The sequence below is a fragment of the Bos indicus genome, chromosome 16 (genome assembly GCF_029378745.1).
Source record: "Bos indicus isolate NIAB-ARS_2022 breed Sahiwal x Tharparkar chromosome 16, NIAB-ARS_B.indTharparkar_mat_pri_1.0, whole genome shotgun sequence".
Classification (NCBI taxonomy): Eukaryota; Metazoa; Chordata; class Mammalia; order Artiodactyla; family Bovidae; genus Bos; species Bos indicus.
In genome coordinates, this window is record NC_091775.1 from 43,284,462 (window position 1) to 43,305,384 (window position 20,923).

At 44.5% G+C, this 20,923-nt stretch overlaps 2 protein-coding genes across 2 annotated transcripts in view; one reads left to right on the top strand and one right to left on the bottom strand.

Moving 5' to 3' along the window:
* Window positions 1-20,923, top strand: part of MTOR (mechanistic target of rapamycin kinase) — a 123,672-nt gene that overhangs the window by 49,657 nt on the left and 53,092 nt on the right. The window lies entirely within an intron of this gene.
* On the bottom strand, window positions 5,196-11,559 carry ANGPTL7 (angiopoietin like 7). The gene is made up of 5 exons (XM_019976330.2): window positions 10,527-11,559; window positions 8,155-8,255; window positions 7,387-7,581; window positions 6,508-6,706; window positions 5,196-6,304 (listed from the first exon to the last, which is right to left on the bottom strand). The coding sequence occupies exons 1-5, from the start codon at window positions 10,894-10,896 to the stop codon at window positions 6,135-6,137; spliced, it is 1,035 nt and encodes a 344-aa protein (XP_019831889.1). The 5' UTR covers window positions 10,897-11,559; the 3' UTR covers window positions 5,196-6,134.

A 20,923-nucleotide genomic window follows, 5' to 3' on the forward strand; every position in this document is an offset into this window, starting at 1 on the left:
GCAGAGCCATGTCTGAAATCCAGTGGTCTTTTCCTCTCATTTGCTATGTTCTCTCATAAGGTTGTTTTGAGTCTTCTGGGTATGGAAAAAATAGGTTGTTTAATAAATTTTTCACTGTTATGAAATTACAAGCAGCCTTAAATGTTAGCTCCACAGCTCCTAGAGAATTGTTTACTTCCCCTAATGATTATCGGAGAATATTAACTCCGAGATCTAATTATCTTCATGTAAATGCTAACATGGTAGATTATTTCACTACAAATAGTTTAGGAAAACTCATGCAGCTAATCAGGACCTCCACTGTGGCTGAAACAGCCTGCTGTGAGTGGCGCTCCCTTCATTTGTAAGGATAATCAAATAACAAGTTCTCTGCTAGCTCTGCTTTTGAGTAGATGCTAAACTCTGTTCCTTTGAGTGCTTTACAAAGTGACCAAAAAGAAATAGAAGCGTGTTTTTGCCCAAATAAATTGGACTTGGAGAGAATGCTGATTTCTAAAATACCACACAGGAACGTTTATAAATGTGCCATCCTATGGGTAGGCCTCAGTTTCAAATTAGGCAGAAGCGGACACCTTCCTTCCTTCCTTCCGTCTCTGGCTTATATAATGCAATCTTGCTTCAAAACTGGAAGAAGACCCCATAGCTGAATATTGTGACTTAACATTAAGTAACTAGTTTTTGAACATTAATTTCCTTGCTTGCCTTTTTCTGTTTGATACCTCTCTGAAACTTCCCTCATCCAAGCCCCAGTTTTTTCCATATTTGAGACAATCACTGAAGCATTAGTGTTTATGCAGATATGTAGTCGAAGATGTAGTCAGAGGCCTGGAAAAGTGTTCCAGAAGGTCATTTAACTTCTTAAAGCCGGTGTAATTGAAAATGTTGTTGTTGAGTCGCTGAGTCGTTCCTGACTTTTGCGATCCTCTGGACTGTAGCCCGCCAGGTCCTCTGTCTATGGGATTTCCCAGGCAAGAGTACTAGAATAGGTTGCCATTTCCTTCTCCAGTAATTGAAAATACATCCTTGGAATTGCCTGCAGATTGATACTGGCTCTAAGAAAACAAACAAAAACCTCTGGTCCCAGTGAAGCCAGGGCCTCTACACTCTGGTTGGTTCCAAGTCAGGTTCAGCTCAGCTCAGCCCTTCAGTTGGTTTCCTGTATCTTCCCAATACCCATCTTTTTTGTTTCTGCTTGTAGCTTTTCCTGCTAAATTTGTAAAACTGCTTTTTCTCAGCACAATTGCCACGTTATGCCGTCATATTCAGTGAAGAAAGTTTTAAGAAACATCCTTAAGCTGCTTATTCAGAAGTTGCTCTCGGCGTTACCCCAGTCCTCACAGACACTCCTCCCATGGCCCAGACCCTCCTCCACGACTTTGGTTTTGTCTTGGAGGCATTACTGGTCACTAAGAGGTTGGGTTCCCTTCCATACAGAGCTCAAAGCTCAATTCCTGGCCCACCTGTATCACATTGCAGACATCTTACCTGTTTTTTCTACTGCCCAACTCCCTTCTCTAATTTTATTTTTCCTTCTGTTACTTTCTCTTTAGCATTTGTCATTTATTTTAAAGTTTAGTATATACGTTTGAGTCAACTGCCTTAAATTCTTTTTGAAGCAATCAGATTAATCGTACACAGAAACATCTTTGCACAATTGATTCTTAGTTTTTATTTTTGTTATAAAAAGCTGTCCTGTGCTGACAGTACTGTTCTCTTGCTGCTGGATCAGTCTGTCGTCCTGCCTGTTGAAATTTTTATCCACCTGCTCTAGGACACATTAAATCCACATGTAATCCCCAAACTAGGGCCTACAAACTCTCAACGCTGTTATGTATCAGTGAGTATAACTGCTTCTTTGGGGAGCAGAGAGTTAAATGAGTATTTAGGTACTTTGAAACACACGTGCTCCTGTACTTATACATGTGCACAGTTTTTACTTGGTGTATTAGCATTAGGATAAGATCTGGTGTCCTCCTCATTCTTAGTTCATTCAGGACAGTGTAACAAATTACCATAGGCCGCGTGGCTTGAACATCATTTATTTTTCACAGTTAGGAGAAAAATCTAGAACCTGGGAAATCCAAAATCAGGGTGCCAGCATGGTTGGGTTCTGGCAAGACCCTCTTCTGGGACGTTGGTTGCTCTGTGTGTCTTCCTGGGGTCTTTTTATAAAGGCACTAATCCCTTTCATGAGGGCTCCACACTCATGGCCTAATCCCCTCCCAAAGGCTCCCGTCTCCAAATGCCATCACACTGGGAATTAGCCTTCAAAATATGAATGGGGGATTGGGGGGTGCATCAGGGAGATGCAGATTCTGTCCACAGCACCTGCTTCTCTTTCTCCACCCAAAATAGAAGACAGGGTCTGATCAAAACTGGTGCTCTCACTGCCCAGCCCCTGACATGTTATCCCATTTTAAGACAATTTTCTGATTGAGAAAATTCCAGTGCTTACAATTGGCATCAGCTCTGCCAACTGCCCATCAGTCCTGTTCTCTTTCACACCCTTTGTACCTTCTCTCGTACACCCTGGAGGGTGTGTCAGAACACAGTGCTCTTTCCCTTCAGGAGAGCTGAGCTCTCCTTTTTGTGCTTCTGTCCTCTTGAAGGTAGAGGCTGTGCTGTGCTCACCTTCAAGTCCTTGGAATCCATGTCACCCTGCCCCCGACAAAATGTTTTAAAAGTGACCATTACTGTCAGAACCTGCACCTCTGTGGGTTACCTTCTGTGTTTTCCTTCCACCTGCTTTCCCTCATCTCTCAGACATTTTCCCAGAAGGGTGAGGTAAACCGCAGGTGCTGAATTAGAGCTTCAGTGTTTTGGTTTTTGTTTTTGTACGGTGACTTTTTTTTTTTTCAACATTAACCTTGCCACAAAAAGGTTTTTATTTCACTTATTCAATTTCATATCTATATAAATATGAGTCAATTTCAGGAACTATAGGTTTTGATTGATATAGGTACTTTGTCCCCCCAACTATCTTGAGGAATGATTTACAAATATAATTGTATATATTTAAATGTATACCATAATGATTTGATATGCATTATAGAATGATTACTAAGATCAACATAACCACCTCACATGGCTAATTTTTTTATGTGTGGTGAGAATGCTTAAGATCTACTTTCAGCAGATTTCAGATATACAAAACTGTTTTGTTAGCTATAGTCACCATGCTGTGCATTAGATCCTAAAAACTTACTCATCTTATAACTGAAAGTTTGTGCCCTTTGACCTATATCTCCACATTTTCCCATTCTCCTGTCCCCTGACAACAACCATTCTAGTCTCTATTTTTATGAAATCACTTTTAAAAACATGACTTTGCATGTGTGATACTATATGTTATTTGTCTTTCTCTGTCTTATTTTACTTAGCATAATACCCTCCAGATTCATCCATGTTGTCACAAATGGAAGAATTTCTTTCTTTGTGGCTGAATAATAGTCCATTGTTTATATTATATATGTGTGTATATATTTACACACACACGTGCTATTTATTTATTTGTTTTTGGCTGTGCTGGGTTTTTGTTGCTGTGCGGGCTTTTCTCCAATTGTGGCAAGCTGGGACTATTCTACATGGCGGTGCGCAGACTTCTCATTGCAGTGGCTTCTCTTATTGCAGAGCTCAGACTCTAGGGTGCACGGGCTTCAGTAGTTGTGGCTCCCAGGCTCTAGAGCACTGGCTCAATAGTTGTGATACATGGGCTTAGTTGCTCTGAGGCATGTGCGATCTTCTTGGATCAGGAATTGAACCCATGTCTCCTGCATTGACAGGTGGATTCTTTACCTCGGAGCCACTAGGAGAGCCTAAAGTACATTTGGGGCTGTTTCCATCTCTTAGCTATTGTGGATAATACCGCAGTGGACATGGGAGTGCAGATATCTCTTCAAGACAGTGATTTTTGTTTTCTTTGAATATGAACCCAGAACTGAAAAATTGCTGGATCACATGGTAGTTCTGTTTTCAATTTCTTGAGAAACTGCCAGACTGGTATAGTGGTTATACCAGTTTACATTCCCACCAACAGTTCCCTTTTCTCCAGTTCCTTGCCAGCACTTATTATCTTTTGTCTTTTTAATAATGATCATCTTCCCAGATGTGAGTTGGTATCTCACTGTGGTTATGCTTTGCATTTCCCCAGTGATTAGTGACGTTGAGTGCTTGGTCATGTACCCATTGGCCGTTTGAATGTCTTCTTTGGAAAAATGAACTGTTTAGGTCCTTTGCCCATTTTTAAACTGGATTATTTGCTTTTTTGCTATTCAGTCATGTAAGTTCTTTATATATTTTAAACATTAACCCAGGGATTATGGTTTACAGATATTCTTCTCCTATTTTGTAGATTTTCAGTTTTTTTATTGTTTCCCTTGCTGTGCAGAAGCTTTTTAGTTTGAGGTAGTCCCACTTACTTATTTTAGTTCTTGTTGCCTAGAGCCTCCGTTTTCTTTAGTTGTGGGGTATATAGTTTATGAGAGAGAATTACTAGCTACTTCTACCCCAATCATCTTGTGCTCTTCCTTCTCTTCATCTCCTTCTAATCATTTTCTCCTCTCTCCAAGCAGCACTGTGCCCGCTTCTGAGCATCTCAGATCCCTTGCCTGCTTCAAGAAGTTTCTGTCTGACTGCCTGTCCCATAGGAAGCCCTGCTTCAATATACTTATTCTCTACTCACTTTACTTCTTTGAAAATCCTGATGATCTTGTTTTTAAGGTCAAGTGGGTTCCCAACAATCAAAGGACCCTAGGTACATTAGAAAATAGTCACTTAGAGAATTATGCTTACCTTACCCTGACTGGTTCAAGGGAATAGTTCTTTTTGGGAAAGAAAAATTACTTCCTGAAGGTCAAAATTATTTGACATCTGTGATGACTAAAGATATTTTTTTCCCTCTGTGTATGTAAGTTTGCTCAGGTAGAAAGTAGGAGTGTTGCTTTGCAGAATATTTTGAATCCAGGCAATGGCCCCAGCCTCTGGGGGGGTCAGGTGGGTAGACCAGAGTCTGACCTCGTCCAGCTCCTGCTGCCCTTTCTCTCCCTTGCTTTTCTGTCTTCAGCTTCCTGCTCCTCCCTGGGTATCCCTGAAGACTGCAGCACACCCAGAGTCTCTTTCTCATAGCTCACTCTGATTTTTCACTTAAAACTTTTCACCATGCCCTCAGTGGTAATAGTAATCATTTTAAAAGGAACAAGATTTAAAAGAGTTTATTGTGGAAGGAAGAAAAAAACTGAATGTTGAAAACAAACTACAGTATTTTATTTTTACAAAGCAAAATGCTTATTTATATGCAGCATGAATTATTTATTAACCATGGTGCCATTTACTTTCCTGTTTCAGCCATTTTTTTATAGATGAGATAAAAGAGGAAGCTTTTTGATCCCTTTTCTCATAAAGTAAATAAAAATAGATGTATCTGTATTGACTGAGAAAATTTTAAGTCAATTTTGTGCGAGTGTCCACAGGGACTTATCTTCCCCTCCAGCTGAGCTCCTGCCAGCACTGGGCTTACTCCCTGCCTCTCAGTGCTGTGCCTGATCCAGGCTGAGCAGGGGAGGTGCTCAGAGACCAGTGCAAGGCCCAGAACCCTGGAGCTTCCTCCGGTCAATTCCAACTTGGGTCCATTCACCTCCAGCCGAACAATTTTTGTCTTTTTTTTAAAAAAAAGTGTGTAGACTGAAGGTAATTTCATTGGGTTTAAAAATAGAAACCCCTCGCCCCCACCACCCCCTTCACTCCTTTCTCTAACACCCAAGAGAATCAAAGCAATATGGTTCATTTTCTGCCCTCACATCACCTCGGCCTCAGGCAAAATGGCTAAAATGAACTCACAATTGTTTTTCCTCCACAGAAAAATTGTGTGGAAAAGAGAAGCTGCTGCTACGTCAGGGATCACAGGCAGGGAGCCCCCTCAGGCCAACCCCCTGAGAAGTGTGTGTTTGGACCTGGTGCATTTGAATACTTCCTCCCACTTACTTTAACATTCTCAGCACCTGTTCTCCTAAGAGACCACCCTCTCCTTGAAGATGATGGGCCACTTCCCGTCCCTCCCCTTTCTAGACTCCCTCCCTCTCCTCTGCCCTTTTCCCAGCCTCTGGTTTCTCCAGTCCTCCTCCAGAGCAGGCCCCTTTCTACGGCTGGAAGTCTTCCGGGCGGATTTTCATCTCCACTCGTTTGAGGGAGTAACTGGAGCCGTGCCAGCCATACCAGGTGATGCCATCCAGGTGCTTGTTGTGCTCCCCGAGGCGATAGTAGACGCCATTGAGGTTGGAGTCTGTGCAGCAGTTGTACCAGTATCCACCTGCGATGGGAAACAGTCAGTCCTCTGGTGTCCTCAGAGACCACTGACACCCTGGGCAGCAGGGATGTACTGAAGCCATTAGGGTCAGTGTCACAAAGGAGTACAAAGCCAGAAAACTGACTGTGCAGCTATAAATCCACTTTCTCCTCCACCAGGACTGTGGCCCTGCCTCTGAACTCCCCGCTCCAGACCCCGACTCTCACCTTTGCGGAGCTGGGCACACTTGTCCAAGCAGTTGTCGTTGTCCTTGTCCTTGGTGCTGAAGGCTGTGTTGTTGTGATAGATGAGGGCGTCATTCCCCACGTCGCCGCTGTAGTTCCCCAGGAAGAGGCGATAGCTGTTCAGTTCATTGCCCAGAACAAAGTGGCTGTACTCGGCGTAGCGCATGTTGCCCTCCCAGTCCTGTCAGGGGAGGCAGAGCCTTAGAAAAACTGGCAGGGCCTCCTGTCATACCACCCTGCCCCTCTTCTCTCTCTCTAGCTGCAGCCATATGTCTTCTTACTGCAGGGAACGTAGCAAGACTTTACTTGTCTGTCTCTAGTTTAACACACTAACCTGGGAATCGGACAGCAAGAATCCTAGATCACACTTCCTCCTGAGTCCCCATATGGCTTGATTAGTCTCTCTTTCTCTTCCCCTTCATTCTCTCTTCCGCTGTCTGTGAAGTATAGACCTGAGTTTTGCTGTATCCTACTCTGAGGTGTCATAAGAGTAACTTGAGAATATAGTGACGCTTCAGGGCCTTTAAGGAAGATCACTAACTGACATCAATAAGGTTTGCTTGCAGAGGTCCTTATATCCCAGGCCAGGGCAGGGAACAGTCTTTCAGCCCAGCTGACTATTGGATTCCTCTGCTCTGGCCTGAGTCTGGCCTCTCCTGTACCTGCAGTCTCACTTTTATGAAAAATACAGGGGTAAAAAAAAAAACCTATTCTTCCTCAACTGTCCTACAACCTGCAAGAAAACCATCATAGCAAGTATCCCAGCCGATGGTGGAAAGGAGTAGGAATGACACCCCGGAGTTGTGCAGAGTTGGGCGTGGCAGCCCTGGTCCAGTCCTGGGGACTGCGCCTTGTGCTCACCTGCATCTCCACACGCAGCCGGGTGGGCCGCCTGGAGAGCCGGTGGATGTGGTCATTCCCCAGCCAGAAGTCCCCACGGATGCTGCCAAAGCCCTGCTTGTACTGCTTCCAGTCCCGGTAGAAGGAGACGAGGCCACTCTTCCGTCTCTGAATGATGGTCCAGCCGCCGCCTGAAGTCTCCATGTCACAGAACACCTGGAACGGAGGGGACGCCCTGGTCAGGACCCGCCGAGACAGGCGACAAGCCTGAGCACGGCTTCTCACCTCTTGCCCCCAGAGTTGATGGACATATGCCCTTCCACAGCCACTGGCTCACTAGGTAGCAATTCTCCCCAGTATTGGCAAGCTGGGCAGGCTGGTGATTTGCTGAGAAAGATCAGAATTGAGGATGAGAGCAAGTGCACGTAGTTTGAAGGGAAAGCATCCAGGTCCTCTGACATGCTCCCTACATGTTCTCTGTTTCTCCTCCCCAAAGAGTAACTGCCGTAGGCCGTGGCGAGACTTCACAGCACGTAGGTTGTGGTGAGAACGTGATCTAACCACATCAGAAGGATTAGTATTTGGTTGGTAGTGATTTGAAGGAGCCAAACAGATGGCTGGACTTTTTCCCCCTGTAAATGGAGTGTTTAGATCGCTCTCTGGTATTTGGTGTGCTTGCGTCCCTGTCTTGAGTTTCCCGCTCTTTAGACTGACTAGCCCTGCTGTCCCCAGCCTTTGAGTAGGTAGAGAAGAGCTGACAACCCAGGCAGTGGGCTGCGACGGCCTCACCTCCAGTTCAGGGCTGCCCAAGAAGTCGTCAGGAGGAAGCTTATATACTCCAGAGATGCGGTAGTTCTTCTGGTAGAGGGATGAGCAGTCGTAGATGGCATCTGCAGGAGTGAGCCACAGGGTGAGCATCCAGGCCCAGGCTCCAGGGCTGGCCGCACCCCTGCTGCATCTACACTGAAAGTTTAAAAGGGAGACTTCCTTCTGCCACAAAATTCATAGGAGTGTTCATTGCTGCCAGTGTCCAGACTTGGGAGACATGGATATCAGGAGATCTGGAATAGGTATGTGTTGGCCTGAATGGTGGTAGGGCTGAGAGGTAGGGAAGCCCTTCACCTGAGTTACACAGCAGTACAAATATGCTTAAGGTTTGTGCTGAAGTAAATTATCCTGCTGTGGTTCTAGGGTATGAATTCTGGAGTCTTTATAATGCGTGAGGGCCACTAACAGATGCTACTGTTTAATGGATTCAGCTTCTGGGACAGCAGACCTCTATTCCCAGAAAAGTCATGAGAATCTCAGAGGGTTTGGTTTTATTGTTTCTCTGTTTGTTTGTTTTGTTGTTTTTCAGAGGTAATGGCTACTGCTTACCAGATCCCTTATTAGCAAAGATTTATAATTTTATCTTCTCCACCTTAATTCAACACTGCTCGACAAATGAAAATGCAAACAGTCTAAGGAACCCCTGCAGGCCTTCTCCTGGCACTGTTATTAAAACAAGGAAATGAGAGCTTTGGGCAGGCTGGCTTTCTCCCTCTGGTTGATTTTAATGTTTCCTCAGTTGCCCTGGGGGCTAGTGCCTTACGAGGGATTGTGTCTCCTGTTCTGAATATCAGAGAGCACTGTGGAAGGGACAGCCTTTCCAAATAGGATCAGAAAGCAGAAACCCTCGCCTGGCCAGAAGATGCTCCCTGCCTCTCTGTCTGGGAGTTCTTTTTTTGGTGATCACTGCACTCAGCCTTCAAGAAGAGGACACGGTTGCAGATGGTGACTCTTCCATGGTGGGAATTGTTTGAGGCAGAGTGCTTTGCAGAGGGGAAATGGGAGACCCTTGTCTTCGCCATCAGAGTTCTTCACTTCCTGTTACTGCTCTCTCCAAGGGGCTAACTCCTTACAGAATGTAAAGGTGCCCCCACATCTGCTAGTAGAGAAGGGAAGTAAGGAATGAGGGCCTGGGCAGTAGAAGGATGAGGCCCGGCAAGGGAGCTGCAGTTGACGCCCAAGAAGCTCCTTGACCTGTTTGGAGGTGGTTCAGGTCAGGTTCCTCTACCTTCCCTGGTCACCTGCATATCTGTTTCGTCTCACAGACCCAAATCAGGACTCACTTGTCTGAAAAATGACCTGAAAATACCTTTCTTGTCCCAAGCTGAGAGTCAGGAAGTACATACTGAGAAAGTGATTTACACAAAATTTTTAGGCTTAATTTCCAGTTAAAACTTTTTCTTCATTTGAACTAAGGATTACCAGTGACTTACTCTGTTCTTGTATCAGTAAGAAGTGACATATCTATTGACTCTGCTCCTCGTAACTAATAATTTGCAGATATTTTCAGAAAACCAAATTTCTGTCTAAACGAATTCACCTGGCCTGTCTGAGCCAAGCTAAGTAGAAACTAAGAATTGTTTTGCAAAAGAAAAGAGTAGTAAACATATCTTACTTTGGGCCTACTAAAAAATGCAAATTTCAGCATTTCGTTTTCCTGTATGACTAGGGACAATTTTGAGATTGTGGGGGAAAAAAAATAGAAATGTAGAATTGAGGAACCTTGAGGAACCAGTCCTTTTTAAACACAAAGGACTCCTTAGATGCCCTGGGCAGTGTCTGTGCACTTAATTCTGAGCCAATGAGAAGAGTGAGATTGGCCAATAGGACAACCAAGTTCCATTATTGCCCAGCCCACTAAATCCCAGGAACCCAAGAAAACTGTTTTTGGTAAAAACTTTGCTTCTAGAGATGTTATGATTTTGGTGTTTGTTCCTCCTTCCTTGGGACTGAGGGGACAGCCAGTCAGCTCTGGGCAAGGAAATGGACTAATCGGGAATATGTGAGCTCTAAGACTTGCTGTGTGACTCTGGGCAGACCGCCTGATCTCTCTGTGCTCCAGGATGGCGATTCATACCTTCAGTATGCCGAAACATTGCAGGAGTAAAGAGAGACCTGGGTAAATTTACAGCATCTTAGGAATCAAAAGAAATACTTTGTAAGCCTTTGCAAAAGAGAAACTAGAGCTGGTGGCACATACCCAAGAAACTAAATTCCATGAGCAACCCCAGGGAGCATTCTGACCACATCACCTAGAAGCAGGGCTGCAGACGGGAGGCACTCAGCTGTGTGAGCGGGAGGTGGCGAGCAGCGTGAGGCTGCGTCCTCCTTACCTGCCGAGGTCTGGGTGACCGTCTGCGCTGCCTGCAGCTGCATAATGCCGATCTGGTTGTTCATCTCGGAGTACTTGCTCTCGGCCTCAGTGAGCCGCGTCTCCATGCTCTTGGCGCTGCTTTCCAGCTCCATCACCTGCATGACCACGCTGACCCAGTCCCTCTCCTGCTTCTTGCCCAGGTCGCTCAGCAGGCTGCTCAGGTTGGCGATCTGGGCCTGGAGCGCCTTTGCCTCCTCACAGCAGGTGGCTGCGGTGAGCTCTGCTGGGGTCTTGCGCTTAGGGGGCTTCTGTGGCCAAACTGGGTGGCTGACAAAGGCCACGAGGAAAATGCAGAGCCACGCCACGGCCGAGAGAGTCTTTTTCAGCATCTTTCGTGGGCCTGGGTGAGGAAGGAGGTTCTTCCTCGGGGGAACCTAGCTATGCCCAGCTGAGGTGTGCAAAACTGTGGCAGATTAAAACCTAAGACTTTCACTCGTGATGGACTTACCAGTTTGCTGTTCTCTCTCTCCTTGCTCTTTCTTAGCCTTTCTCAAAACTCGCGTTTTTGAAAGTGCAGCTCAGTTGGGTAGCCCGTAGCTTTTCTTCCCAAGTCTGAATGCTCAACAAACTGAGCATCTTAAATATTGTTTGCTGCTGCACCTCCACCCCTACCATGGCCGAGCATGGCGCTTTAGCCCCTCCCAGCTCATCTGGGAGGGTCAGGTGCCTGTTGAGTGAAGTCAGTGCAAACTTAGGCCAGAGGAGGGGAGGGGAGAGACAGGGGCGCGTCTTTCTTTCCCTGCCTGCACAGTCTCTGAGCCGAGACCAGAGGGCTGAGTTCGTGTGTTTCCAGTTTTGCCTATTAGATTGTGCCCCTGCCAGCCACTGGCTCAGCTCTATCAGTGAGCAGGGCAGGGTCAGAAGAATTTCCAGATTCCATTCTAAAGGTTACATAATCACGGGGTGAGCACAAGGTAGGCAAAGAGAGTGGGGATAAGACTCTCCACTCACCCCGGGAGACCTGTTAATGCAATCCATGCTGTTTATACGCGGTTCTAGTCTATTTTGGCATCCTTCTGAGTGTGCTTTTAACAAGGCTGGTTATTCCTTTCTCTGATCAGCATTCAGTGTTTTACAAAACCTTCTTTTGGCTAGGATCTAATGCCATCTCTCATTTGAATATTTCCAACCTAGAAAAAGCTTTAGAAATAGGAGGATAGAGTAAAGTTCTTAGGAAGTGAAAAAGGACTTTGTAGTTTGTACTCACAGGGTTTACCCAGTTGTCTGTCTTTTTACATACTTTCTCCTTCAATAAGGAGAGGGTCAGTGTTAGCCTCTTGGCACAGGTGTGTCAGCAATGACAGTGGGGCAGAAACACAGGGCATGATCCCTACAGGACTTGTTACCTGCGTGGGCATCCGCATGTCCACGGTCTTCAGGCAGATCAAGACACAGGCCCAGCCACAGCCCAGGTTCTGGAAAGTTAAAACATAGAGAAAAGAATCCCCATGGCCTAATAATGCACGTCTAGAGTCTCATTTCCCTTTTCCTGTGGAATATGATTTCCAGATTCATTATATATGATCTATATCCCTGAAAATAGGGATATTGTAATCTTTTGTGTCCTGTATTTAAAGGAGATTCCTCCTTTGAAAACAAATGGGAAAAAAGACTGGGTTTTCAGCACATTTTAAGTCTTTAAAATGAGCTTTTCACTAAGAATGTAAACAAAGGTCCCTCTCTCTGTACATGGTAACTGTCTTTGGAACATACGCTTGTCATTTCCAGGTACAGTTGTTGTATGTTCTGTGGCTATTCCGTGTGGGCCCTTCACACACAAGCGTGAGGCCTGGCCTCAGGCTCTCCTTACTGCCGTGACCCCCAGAGCCCTTTTCTAGTCAGGGCTTCTGCTTCTCCGAAAGTCATTACTTTTCAGGCAGCTGGAGTTACCAGATACTTTTTTTTTCCCTAGTAAATCAAAAAGGAGGAGTGGATCAGGTGGATCAGGGTTGGTTTGCTTACTGCCTGTCTTCTGTGCCTGCCTAAGAGTGAGGGTGCTGCTGGCGCCCTGTGGCAGTTGTCACTCTGCTCAAAAGGGCTTGTTCAGCATTGGCGCCATCAGCCCACCCCTGCCCTCTCTTGGCATATGTCTGGCCTTAGCTCATGGTGTTCACTTCACTGTGGTGAACCTGGCCACGACCACCAGGTTCACCAGGGTCTGCTAAACTCCACTGGCATCTTCAAGATGATCTCCTACCCAGCAAACGACCCTGAGCTCAAACCATGTGTCACACACTCCTGTGCCGCATCACACGTGACCCTGCCATCTTGGTAGAGAACATCCTGGAAGAAAGGTGCTTTGCAGCTTTCTGGCCAGCTTTCTGTTTATTCTTTCCAGTAGCCACTTCCCCTGCCCAAACAGAAAAATGTTATGAATAGATTTTCATATCTGGGTAGAAAATGAATCAGTTCAGTTCCGTCGCTCAGTCGTGTCCGACTCTTTGCAACCCCATGGACCACAGCGTGCAGGTCTCCCTGTCCATTGCCAACTCCTGGAGTTTACTCAAACTCCCGTCCATCGAGTTGGTGATGCCATCCAACCATCTCATCCTCTGTCATCCCCTTCTCCTGCCTTCAATCTTTGCCAGCATCAGGGTCTTTCCCAATGAGTCAATTCCTTGTATCAGGTGTCCAAAGTATTGGAGTTTCAGCTTCAGCATCAGTCCTTCCAATGAATATTCAGGACTGATTTCCTTTAAGATGGACTGGTTGGATCTCCTTGCAGTCCAAGGGACTCTCAAGAGTCTTCTCCAACACCACAGTTCAAAAAGCATCAGTTCTTCGGTGCTCAGCTTTCTTTATAGTCCAAGTTTCACATCCATGCATGACTACTGGAAAAAACATAGCTTTGACTAGATGGACCTTTATTGACAAAGTAATGTCTCTGCTTTTTAATATGCTGTCTAGGTTGGTCATAGCTTTTCTTCCAAGGAGCAAGTGTCTTAATTTCATGGCTGCAGTCACCATCTGCAGTGATTTTGGAACCCAAGAAAATAAAGTCTTCCACTGTTTCCCCATCTATTTGCCATGAAGTGACGGAACCACATTCCACGATCTTAGTTTTCTGAATATTGAGTTTTAAGCCAACGTTTTCACTCTCCTTTTTCACTTTCATCAAGATGCTCTTTAGTTCTTCTTCACTTTCTGCCATAGGGTGGTGTCATCTGCATATCTGAGGTTATTGATATTTCTCCCAGCAACCTTGATTCCAGCTTGTGCTTCATCCAGCCCAGAGTTTCTCATGATGTATTCTGCATATAAGTTAAGTAAACAGGGTGACAATATACGGCCTTGACATACTCCTTTCCCAATTCGGAACCAGTCTGTTGTTCCATGTCCAGTTCTAACTGTTGCCTCCTGACCTGCATACAGATTTCTCAAGAGGCAGGACAGGTGGTCTGGTATTCCCATCTCTTTAAGAATTTTCCACAGTTTGTTGTGGTCCACACAGTCAAAGGTTTTGGCGTAGTCAATAAAGCAGAAGTAGATATTTTTCTGGAACTCTCTTGGTTTCTCGATGATGCAAAGATGTTGGTAATTTGATCTCTGGTTCCTCTGCCTTTTCTAAATCCAGCTTGAACATCTGGAAGTTCACAGTTCACGTACTGTTGAAGCCTGGCTTGGAGAATTTTGAGCATTATTTTACTAGTGTGTGAGATGAATGCAATTGTGCAGTAGTTTAAGCATTCTTTGGCATTGCCTTTTTGGGGATTAGAATGAAAACTGACTTTTTCCAGTCCTGTGGCCACTGCTGAGTTTTCCAAATTTGGTGGCATATTGAGTGCAGCACTTTCACAGCATCATCTTTTAGGATTTGAAATAGCTCAACTGTAATTCCATCACCTCCACTAGCTTTGTTCATAGTGATGCTTCCTAAGGCCCACTTGACTTCACATTCCAGAATGTCTGGCTTTAGTCTGGTGATCACACCATTGTGATTATCTGGGTTGTGAAGGTCTTTTTTGCATAGTTCTTCTGTGTATTCTTTTTAAGCACCTCTACTTAATATCTTCTGCTTCTGTTAGGTCCATACCATGTCTGTCCTTTATTGAGCCCATCTTTTTTGTTTTGTTTTGTTTTTCAATTTTTTTTGTGTGTCTTGTAAATTTTATTTTTAAACTTTACAATATTATATTAGTTTTGCCAAATATCGAAATGAATCCACCACAGGTATACCTGTGTTCCCCATCCTGAACCCTCCTCCCTCCTCCCTCCCCATACCCTCCCTCTGGGTCGTCCCAGTGCACCAGCCCCAAGCATCCAGTATCATGCATCGAACCTGGACTGGCGACTTGTTTCATACATGATATTATACATGTTATTGAGCCCATCTTTGCATGAAATGTTCCCTTGGTATCTCTAATTTTCTGGAAGAGATCTCTAGACTTTCCCATTCTGTTGTTTTCCTCTATTTCTTTGTACTGATCGCTGAGGAAGGCTTTCTTATTTCTCCTTGCTGTTCTTTGGAACTCTGCATTCAAATGGGTATATCTTTTCTTTTCTCCTTTGCCTTTCGCTTCTCTTCTATTCACAGTTATTTGTAAGCCCTCTTCAGACAACCATTTTGCCTTTTTGCATTTCTTTTTCTTGGGGATGGTCTTCATCCCTGCCTCCTATACAGTGTCAGGAACCTCTGTCCGTAGTTCTTCAGGCACTCTGAAGTCATTCATATTAGCAACCTGTGGAGTAATCCTTTCCAGGAAAGGTAGGAACTTTTAGCATGAGTACCTCCTCTCTGACATCTCTTTTCTGGAAACTTATTTCTAACATAAGGCATAAAAGTTGGAGACAGAAGCTTTTTTATTTGAAGATTTTCTTAAATTATCTAAACTGCCCAAATCTCAATCCTCTCCCTCCCCCGCCCTGCTCCTTTGAGAAAAATAGCTAATTAGGCATATATCCCATGCCAGAAGATCTATTCTCCAAAACATCCACAACCCTAAATGTCCTAGATTCTGAATTTCTAAAAGAAGGAAAAATAAGTCCTTGTTTTGAGTACAGCTAAGCCAGTAGAGAAAACCAGAACAAATGTGGAAGACTGGAGTGGTTTTCCCTTCTCTGAGAGGCTTTTAATCCTTTCTTTGCCGTTCGGTGAACAAAGTGGCCATAAGAAATGGAAATTAATTAAGAAAATATGAAAAACCTGGGTTGGACACTGTACAGTTTTTCCACTTCTCCATTTTTCTGGTGGTGAAAGAGGGTCAGCTTGGTGCTCCCGGGAAAGATGTTTATAAAAATAAAGCTTATGGGGATTTCCCGGGCAGGCCAGTGGTTAAGACTCTGTGCTCCAAATATAGGGGGCTTGGGTTTAATACCTGGTCAGAGAACTAAGATCCTGCGTGCCACAGGGCACAGCCAAAAAAACCAACCAACCAATCAATCAATCTTACATTCTTGGCTGTGCCACTTGGGCTGGCACCAAGGACTGGAGGTATCTGAGCAGCCTGGGGAATCCAAAGCTCAGAAGGGCCTAGAGGTGGTCTTTCCTTATACCCCAGTGTGTGGACTTCCTATCTCATTTTCTTGAAAATGTTCCTATTGGAGAGACTCCTTGTTTTTCAGTGTATTCCTGCCCCAGCCTGCTCTTACACCATGCTTCCTGACTGGTGAGGGAGGGACAGCTGCCCTCAGTGCCAGACTCTCAGTTTGTTGAATGAATACATCTCAGAAGAACCTGCCTTGTTCCTAGTTGAATTGTGTGCTCATGGTCATGTTTTACTTCTGAAATCTTCTAATGAGCCACAGCTGCCTTTCTACATGTGGCCATTTAATCCTGACCTATCTACCACTTAGTCCTATTTCTTTTTCAGCACAAAGCCCAGGTGCATCACAGAAGGTATGGCCACCTCTTCCCTAAGCCTCCTAGTAACTGCCTCTCATACCTAGGGTGTGGGCTTCCCACGTGGCACAGTGATAAAGAATCTGCCTGCCAATGCAGGAGACACAGGAGACATGGGTTTGATCCCTGGGTCTGAAAGATCTCCTAGAGAAGGGAATGGCTATCCATTCCAGTATTCTTGCCTGGAAAATCCCTTGGACAGAGGAGCCTGGCAGGCTACAGTCCATGGAGTCTCAAAGAGTCGGACACAACTGAGCTCACACACATGCACCCACGAGTGCACCCTGGACTTAGCAGAAACCATTTCTTTCAGGCCTCCTCTTAGAGGCTACCATGTAATTATAGCGCTTAGCACAAAAAGTCTGTCTCTGACCCCTTTTAGGAATTTGAAGCTTCATGTGTCTCACAGGCTAGTTGGAGAGACAGACGGCTGAACTGCAGGGCTCTTTGACAGGCTGGAGTGGAGGACACAGCAGAGGGGGGAATGCCCAACCCAGATGAGGTTCTGGACAGCCCGATACCCAGAGTTTGTGGTGTTTTTGTTTTTATTTTTGTTTTGTTTTTTAAGGAAGAAGTAGCCAGAGATTGGAGAGAACATCCTGAGGCAAAGTGTAGCTGTATGAAAAGCCTGGGCTTATACAATCTAAGTAGTCAAGAGTGGCATGGGGGGCGAGAAGGAAGAGGAGTGGTGGCTGGAATGAAAGCTGGAGGGGTGGAGGGGCACCGGGCCCCCAGGCCCTTGTATTCCAGAGACAGGGGCTGTGGGAGAAAGCCAGGAAGCTTTTACTTCTTGCTTTGTTTTCTTGAGTCTCACCAGAACAGTGGCTCTTTGTAGTTGCCAAACAAGATTTTTAACTGGAAGTTGGTGGCTTAGAACATTGGAATTTCTTAACATTGTAATGCATTCATATTAAATGCCCAGGAGGGCTCATCTGGCTTGAGGATTAAGGAAGCAGTATCTGAAGGACTTCTAAGTCTTAGGTCTAGAATCAGATAAATCTGGGTTCTAATCCCCTCTCATCACTTGATAAGTTATATGACCCCAGGGCAACTTAACCTCTGAGTTGACCACTCTATGAAATGGGATAAAAACTATAACTACTCCTGACTTCCCTGATGGTCCAGTGGTTAGGATTCCATGCTTCCACTGCAAGGGGACCAGGTTCAGTCTCTGGTTGGGAAACTAGGATCCTTCATGCCGTACAGTGTGGCCCCCCAAAAAAATGTTCGTTAAAATTATAACTACTTTGTTTTGCAGGGTTTTTGTGAAGACTAAGTTAAATATAGCAAAAGATTAAAAATAGCTGAGGCATTTTTGAAAAAGAAAAATAAATTTGGAGGCATTACCATACTAGGGTTCAAGATTTATCTTAAAGCTGCAGCCAGTGACTAGGTCAATGTGGTATCGGCACAGGGTAGACGAGCAGATAAATGGAGCAGGTGTGAATGTCCCGCGATAGAGCCGCACATTTGTGAGCTCTTGGTTTATGACAGAAGAGTGAGCTCTGCTGAGTCGACTCCCTAGCCTCGTGGGGGATAAAGGTTCTTGGCCCTCACCCCATACCACACCCAAAACCTCAAGTTCTGGAGATTTACATTATAAATCTGAAAACAGGAGCACTTCCAGAAGATAACATAGGAGATTATTTTCAGCATTTGGGGGATAAGCAAAGATTTCTTAAAGAAGATTTGAAAAACACTAACCATAAAGGAAAACTTTATCAAATGTAATATAGGGAGTCATCTCTTTTCACTGGAAACCATCATGAAGAGAGTGTAAAGGTAATGAGGTATTTCCTGTACATTCCTCTGTGTGTACTATATCCAGAGTATATATAGAACTCTTGTCAAACAAACAGACAAAAAGCAGCCAGTTAAAAAGATGGGCGCAAGATGTGAACAGGACTTATTTCACAAAAGATTATATCCAAAAGGCTGGTCAACACATGAAAAACTGCTCAAGCTCATTAGTCATTATGGAAGCTCAAATTTAAAACTATAAGATGCAACTTACAAAGCAGCCAAAATGGCTAAAAGGGGAAACATTGAATCCCAAGTGTTTACAAACATGTGGAGCGTCTGAGATTCCTGTACCCTCCCACTTACAATGGCCATTTGTCAGTAGCTTCTGAAGCTAAACATGCCCTGAAACCCAGCAGTTCTACTGCAAGGTTTGTTTCCAACGGAAATAGGAGCAAAGACACAAACAAGAATGTTTGTGGTAACGTCAGTAGCCCCAAACTGAGGACAACCTAAAACCTCCATCGACAGTAAGATAGTTCGCTTGTGGTGGGTTCATACAGTGACTATTCAGCAAAAAAAGACAAGCTGCCATGGCATGCAGCAACGTGGATGTATCTCGTAAATGTAATGACGAGTATTTATATAGAAATACTGGTGAAACTAACGAGTTGGGTCAGGAGTGAGATAGTTGCTACCTCTGAGGATGAGGAGGGAAGCTGTGATGGGAAAAGGCTTGAGTGCTTCTGCGGTGCTGGCAGTGTGTTCTGTTACTTGGTTTGGTTGGTAGTTATAATGGTAACTTCACTTTGTGATAATTTATCAAGCTGTACAATTAAGTGTATACTTTCTTGTATGTTGTACTTCAGTCCGAAAGTTTCTTTAAAAATAGATAATGCCCCTAAAACACTTTTTTAAATTAGATTGACATATAGTTGATTAAAGCGCTGTGTTATTTTCTGCTTTATACAGAATGACTCAGTTATACATATATGTATTCTTTTTCATATTCTTTTCCATTATGGTTTATCACAGAATATAGACTACAGTTCTATATGGGCTTCCCTCATAGCTCAGTTGGTAAAGAATCCGCCTGTAATGCAGGAGACTCTGGTTCTATTCCTGGGTTGGGAAGATCCGCTGGAGAAGGAATAGGCTATCCACTCCAGTATTCTTGGGCTTCCCTTGTGGCTCAGCTGGTAAAGAATGTGCCCAATGTGGGAGACCTGGGTTCGATGCCTGGGTTGGGAAGATCCCCTGGAGAAGGGAGAGGCTACCCACTCCAGTATGCTGGCCTGGAGAATTCCAGGGACTGTGTTGTCCATGGGGGTCGCAAGGAGTTAGACACGACTGAGTGACTTTCACTCACTCCCTGTGCTATACAGTAGAACCTCGTTTATCCATCCCATATGTAATAGGTTGCATCTGCTACTCCCAATCTCCCAATCTTTCCCTTCCCCAGAACCTCCCCTTGGCAGCCACAAGTCTGTTCTCTATGTCTGTGAGTCTGTTTCCACTTATGTGTGTTGTATTTTAGATTCCATATATACATGTTATCATATTGTATTTGTATTTCTCTTTCTTACTTTCCTTGGGGCTTCCATGGTGGCTCAGATGGTAAAGAGACTGTCTGCAGTGCAGGAGACCCAGGTTCAATCCTTGGGTCAGGAAGATCCTCTAAGAGAAGGAAATAGCAACCCACTCCAGTATTCTTGTCTGGAAAATTCCATGGACAGAGGAGCCTGGCAAGCTACAGTCCATGGGTCACAAAGAGTTGGACATGATGGAGCGACTTCTTACTTCCCTTAGTGTGGTCATCTCTAGGTCCACCCATGTTGCTGCAGGCGGCGTTATTCCATCCCCTTTTATGGTTGAGTAATATTCCATTGCATGCACTATTACATGTATTCTTTATTCATTCCTTTGTTGATAGACGTTTAGGTTATTTCCATGTCTTGGCTATTGTGCATAGTGGTGCTATGAACATAGCGGTGCTTGTATCTTTTCAAATTATAGTTTCATCTGGATATATGCCCAGGAGTGGGGTTGCTGGATCAAATAGCAGCTCTATTTTTAGTTTTTTGAGGAGCCTCCGTACTGTTTTCCATGGTGGCTTTACCAATTTACTTTCCCACTAACAGTGTGAGAGGGTTCCCTTTTCTCCAAACACTCCCTAGCATTTTTTATTTGTAGATTTTTTAATGATGGCCATTCTGACTGGTGTGAGGTGGCACTCTGTTGTAGTTTTGACTTGCATTTCTCTAATAATCAGCAATAATGAGCATCTTTTCATGTGCCTGTTGGCCACTGTATGTCTTCTTTGGAGAAATTTCTATTTAAGTCTCCTGCCCATTTTTCAATTGGGTTGTTTGTTTTTTTGTTATTGAGTTATATGAGCTATAAAACACTTTGAATTGTGTCTGACACATAGTCCGTATCTAGCAAATCTGAAGTAGTATTAATTTAGGTGATGGATTATCATTTCATCAGAAAAACCTCCCTGCCCACTTAAATCTATTTTCCGTCTTTGTGCATTGTCTTCTTCAGGTGCTTACCTATTTCCATTTGCATTTTGCTTATCTACTTCCCTGACCTGTAAGCTCTGTGAAAGCAGAGACCTGCCCTGGTTTATCTACCACAGTAGATCTAGCATCCAGCACTTAGCACAAAGGCTGGGACAAAAGAGATACTTGCCAATTGTAAGAATGACTTCCCAGAAGAAGATTGTCTCCCGATAAATAAGCATGTGTTGTGGAGGCTTAGTCTCTCTCTCCATG

Coding starts and splice junctions, on each gene's coding strand:
- ANGPTL7 (XM_019976330.2), bottom strand. CDS start 10,896: ATGCTGAAAAAGACTCTCTCGGCCGTGGCGTGGCTCTGCATTTTCCTC. Junction 8,256..10,526: donor GGTCACCCAGACCTCGGCAG/GTAAGGAGGACG, acceptor TCACTCCTGCAG/ATGCCATCTACGACTGCTCA. Junction 6,305..6,507: donor GTGTGCCCAGCTCCGCAAAG/GTGAGAGTCGGG, acceptor TTCCCATCGCAG/GTGGATACTGGTACAACTGC.